Source organism: Myotis lucifugus, unplaced genomic scaffold (genome assembly GCF_000147115.1).
Source record: "Myotis lucifugus unplaced genomic scaffold, Myoluc2.0 scaffold_7341, whole genome shotgun sequence".
Classification (NCBI taxonomy): domain Eukaryota; kingdom Metazoa; phylum Chordata; class Mammalia; order Chiroptera; family Vespertilionidae; genus Myotis; species Myotis lucifugus.
This window is the reverse complement of record NW_005878389.1, coordinates 3,424-7,754: the sequence shown is the minus strand read 5'-3', so window position 1 is coordinate 7,754 and position 4,331 is coordinate 3,424. Positions and strand designations below refer to the sequence as shown.

Genomic DNA, 4,331 nt, shown 5'->3' with positions numbered 1-4,331 from the left:
GATATTGCTTACTTGTATGGCTCAGGCAACCTGCTCAAATTCTGTAAGTCTCTGTTTACTTACTAGCCAAGGGTATCATGTTTGTCTTATTTACCTTTCAAAGCTTCTGTGAAGATGAAATAGAGCAATATACATGAAATCTCAGTAACTGTCCTGTTAGCAAAAGCAGGCAGCCCTTGTAGGGTTGGGGCTAAGGGTGTAGGCCCACCAGGTTCCCTCTAGATTCACCCTGATGAACACAGGAGAATGTCCTTAAGTTTCCTTCTCTTCACGGTTTACCACAACCTACCGTTTGTTCGCTGTCTCCAAGCACACAGTCATTTTCAGGTACTGATCGTCCTTTCGCTCTTCCAAAGTGGCAGACACGAGAGAAAGTTCCCCGAAGAGAGAGACGAGCCAGGTCAGGCGAGAAATGCCGCTGAAAGCAGGGAAACCAAACCGCTCTTCTTCCAATGGGCCAGCTGTGGGAATTACAAACACGGTGGGAAGCAGGAAGTAAAGGACTGACAGCTGGAGAGCAGGGGCGGGACACACGTGGGTATGGTAGGGAGTAACCCTTGTGGCTGGTGATCAGGACAGCACAGCCTCGCCTTACCACATGGGGTGCAAGATGACGAATCACACTGATGAAAACTCAGGTGCTTGAATATAAACCCTTTCATAAAAGTGTCTCAATTTTTTCTTGTTTACTAGATTTGGTTTTGTTAGTATAATAAAACATTTTATTGGGAACAGCAGTCCATCTAATCCATGGGCTAATAAAAATGTTTCAGATTTCTAATATGTATGTGCACATACACTATACACAGACACATATATACCAATAATAAGTATCCTCATCAGTTAGTGAGTTGAAGAAGTAAGTAAGAAATCAACATATTCAGCTCAAGTATTATGTTTATATATGTACAATCTAACTATCTGTATACATGGCAAGAAGGTAAAAGTTTCATGATAACTGAGAAGAATACTATAATATCCAGAAACTATGTCAACATCAAGAAAATTAACATAGTGGTAAGTGTTTTCTTAATCTACTTTCCTGAGCAAAATTATATTCAAGAGTATCTGTGTGATAAATCTATTCAAGATACAGCTCCTCTTTTCCTCAGCCTAAATTTTAAACATAACCTAGATTTAAAAGACTTCATATCCATTACATTGCTCTATAAACCAAATCTTTCTTATAATTTTGATACCAAAGATAAATTATAAATGAAAGCAAACAGACTTCCCTTCGCTATGGTGGAGTAGGCCATTGCTATACTCGTCTCCTCCCATTGCTGCATCAAAATTACAACAAAATTATAGAAGACCCATTGTTGAGAACCACCTGAAGAGTAGCTGAACAGAACTCCTAGAACTAAGGTATAAAGAAGAAGCCACCGGAGACTTGTGGGAGAGGCAGAGAGCTGGTCTGAACAGGCCCCACATCCATGTTTGGAGTTAAGAAATGAGAGGGCTCTCTCAGCTGTGGAGAACCCCTGAGGAGCAAGCAGTCCCAGCCCCACACCAGGCTCCCCAGCCTAAGGCTTCAGAGCCAGGAAACAAACTCCCACAACTTCTAACTGTGGGGATGGCAGTGAGTGAGATGAAGGGCTGTTGGAGACCTATGCACAGACTCACTTACTTAAACGCAATTTGTTCTGATCTCCAACACTGGGGCAGCAGCATGAAAAGTGGCAGGGACATACAGGAAAGGGGGGCTGTTGGATTTGTATTTTTCTGACTGGTTTGTTTGATTATTATGTTCAGCATAATAATCACCAGGTCCACCCACACATTTTTGCCAATTGAGAAATGGGGGGAAAAAGCAATGCCAGGCCGCATCAGGGTTTTATTTCTTTCATGAAAGCTCTCAGGGAAGGTGGCCAGACAAGGAACCCAGGTAAGGGTGTGGAAAGACAAGGTGTCCATCCAAAGGCGACTACAAGAGGAGGCGGCTCCAGGAGGCTCATTTCCTGTTACTAATGGAGGTGCTCGAAGAACTACCAAGACAGAGTAAACAGCCAAATATATAGTGCTGTAGGTCCAAATTTTGGCCACAGTCAATGTCTCAGTAACTTGTGGGAGGAAAGGGGGGCTAGCATATTCTATTTGCTCCACAAAGAGACATTCTCCTCTCCAAGAACCTTTCCCTCCATCCTTTTTTAAAAGAGGTTTCACTTTCAACTTCCTGTGAAAAAATAATCTGCAGCTTAAGATTTCATGAGGCAAAACTCTGCTTAGTAGATGGGGACAGTGGCATAACAATGCTTACGATTTCTAATACACTTTTTACCTAAGCACACCAAGCAATTCAGTCTCATTTGAGAACAAAAAGGAAAATTAGATATTTTTATTGTTTGTAGGTGCATAATAAATTAAACTGGCCTCAGTCAGAGAGTCTTTAGTAGAAATAAATCCAAGCTCACCCTCTAGACTTGAGCTAGGAAATAACCATCTGGCATCCTGGCCCCACCAGTTACACGTGACCTGTGATCCACCTAAAACTGACCTGTGAAGAGAAGAGATCCTTTCAGCAGGTCTTTCCCCACCACTTCTTTTTTCAGGAACGCAAACTCCTCCATCAAGAGCTCAATATGTTCCTCATGCAAGACTTTCCCTGTGACGACAAAAATGGAACAGAAAGGCAATCATCATCAATTGCATAGAGCTGTGCATCCCAGAGCATGAATCTGTGTTTCCCCAGCACAGAAGGACATACAGACCTCAAAACCAATTTGGGGACCACTACACGTTTAAACACCCCATCTGTAGGTAGTGCCAATTCTAAAATTACAACAGGAATAACAATCTAAGAAAGCAAGATTATATCCACCTGCCTCAAAGGCAAGATGGGATCAGGAAAATATCAGAATGGTGTAGCATAATATTCTAAGATACAAAAAGAAGAAAAGGGGTTGTTGAGATTAAAGGAAAGAAGCTAGAACTAGACTTTATTTCAAAGAATTGAAAAAAAAAAGATGACTTTTTAAATTATTTGGGTTAGAGGGAAAATAAAACCTTAATATTTATATGTTTTTTTAATTCTAAAAGAAAACCATTTAAAAATTTTTGCTCTAACGGCTTTTTCATATCTGAGCCAGGAATTTCATAACAACCCAAACTATTTTGTAATTAAGTGCAAAGTGTGGTTATGATCTACATTTTCATTGAAACAAAGAGAGAAATCTGGGCCATCGGAAGATACTCACCAACCTTTTCTTAACCCAGACCCACAGAAAACACTGCAGAACTTACTGGGCTTGTTCTGCACCTCACTGAGTGGGCGGGAATGTCTTCGGAGTCTCCAGAGAGTGAGGTGTGTGGGAGAGTGAGATTCCTCCCACCCACTCCTAACCCATAAATAATGTCAGAGCTTCTTACAGTGAACAGCCCTTCTCTCCTGTGGTGATTCTAACATGTGCATCCGCATGAGGGGAGGCTGGGCAAGTTTAACTATGTTTCAGAGCATGTTGTATTCTCTCCAGCACTATTTCTATATTTCCATTTCTGCATTTCCATGTCCATGGTCATTAAGAAAATTTTATCTTTCAACTGCATCTTTGGATGTTTTTCTATCATTCACTCAATGCTCTATTGTGATAATTGTGGCAACCACAGTATACACATATACACACAAATGTGTACGCGAGTGCTCATGCACGCACACACACACACACACACATCCATATACATATTTTCTTTAGGTCAGTTCACTAAAAGGACTTTGAAGCAAAGATAACTGAAAAGAAAAAGAAAATATAAATATTGGCATCAAAATATCAATTACTTCACTGTTGGGAATGTAAATTAATGCAGCCTGTGAAAAACAGTATGGAGGTTCCTCAGACAAGTAAAGATAGAACTACCACATGATCCAGCTTCTGGCTATTTATCTGAAGGCAACAAAAACACAAACGTCAAAAGATATGTGCACCCCTATGTTCAATGCAGCATCATTTACAACAGCCAAGACATGGGAAGGATCTAAGTGTCCATTGACGGATGAATGGAAAAAGAAAATGTGATACGCACATACTCAATGGAATATTATTTCGCCATAAAAAGAAAATCTTGCCATTTGAGACAATATTGACCTTGAGGGCATTATACTATGTAAAATTAGTCAGACAGAGAAAGACAAATATCATATGATTTCACTTATATATGGAATCTAAAATAAAGGGAACAAAAACACTCATCGATACAGAGAAGAGATTGGTGGTTGCCAGAGATAGAAAGTGAGAAGTAGGTGAAGAAGGTAAAAAAGGTGGTCAAAAAGTACAAACTTCCAGTTACAAAATAAATAAGTTTGGGAATGTAATGTACAGCATGGTGACTATAAT

The 4,331-nt window shown here is 40.2% G+C and overlaps 1 protein-coding gene across 1 annotated transcript; it reads right to left on the bottom strand.

Moving 5' to 3' along the window:
• Positions 1–236: 236 nt before the first annotated feature.
• On the bottom strand, positions 237–2,739 carry LOC106696029 (biliverdin reductase A-like). Its single transcript, XM_014451072.2, has 2 exons — positions 2,498–2,739; positions 237–461 (listed from the first exon to the last, which is right to left on the bottom strand). Exons 1-2 carry the CDS (start codon positions 2,568–2,570, stop codon positions 286–288), a joined length of 249 nt encoding a protein of 82 aa, XP_014306558.1. The 5' UTR covers positions 2,571–2,739; the 3' UTR covers positions 237–285.
• Between the last annotated feature and the right edge of the window lie 1,592 nt (positions 2,740–4,331).

Excerpts from the sequence above, each read along its gene's own strand:
- LOC106696029 (XM_014451072.2), bottom strand. The coding sequence starts at position 2,570 with ATGGAGGAGTTTGCGTTCCTGAAAAAAGAAGTGGTGGGGAAAGACCTG. Across the intron at positions 462-2,497 it reads AGGATCTCTTCTCTTCACAG|CTGGCCCATTGGAAGAAGAG; the intron begins GTCAGTTTTAGG and ends TAATTCCCACAG.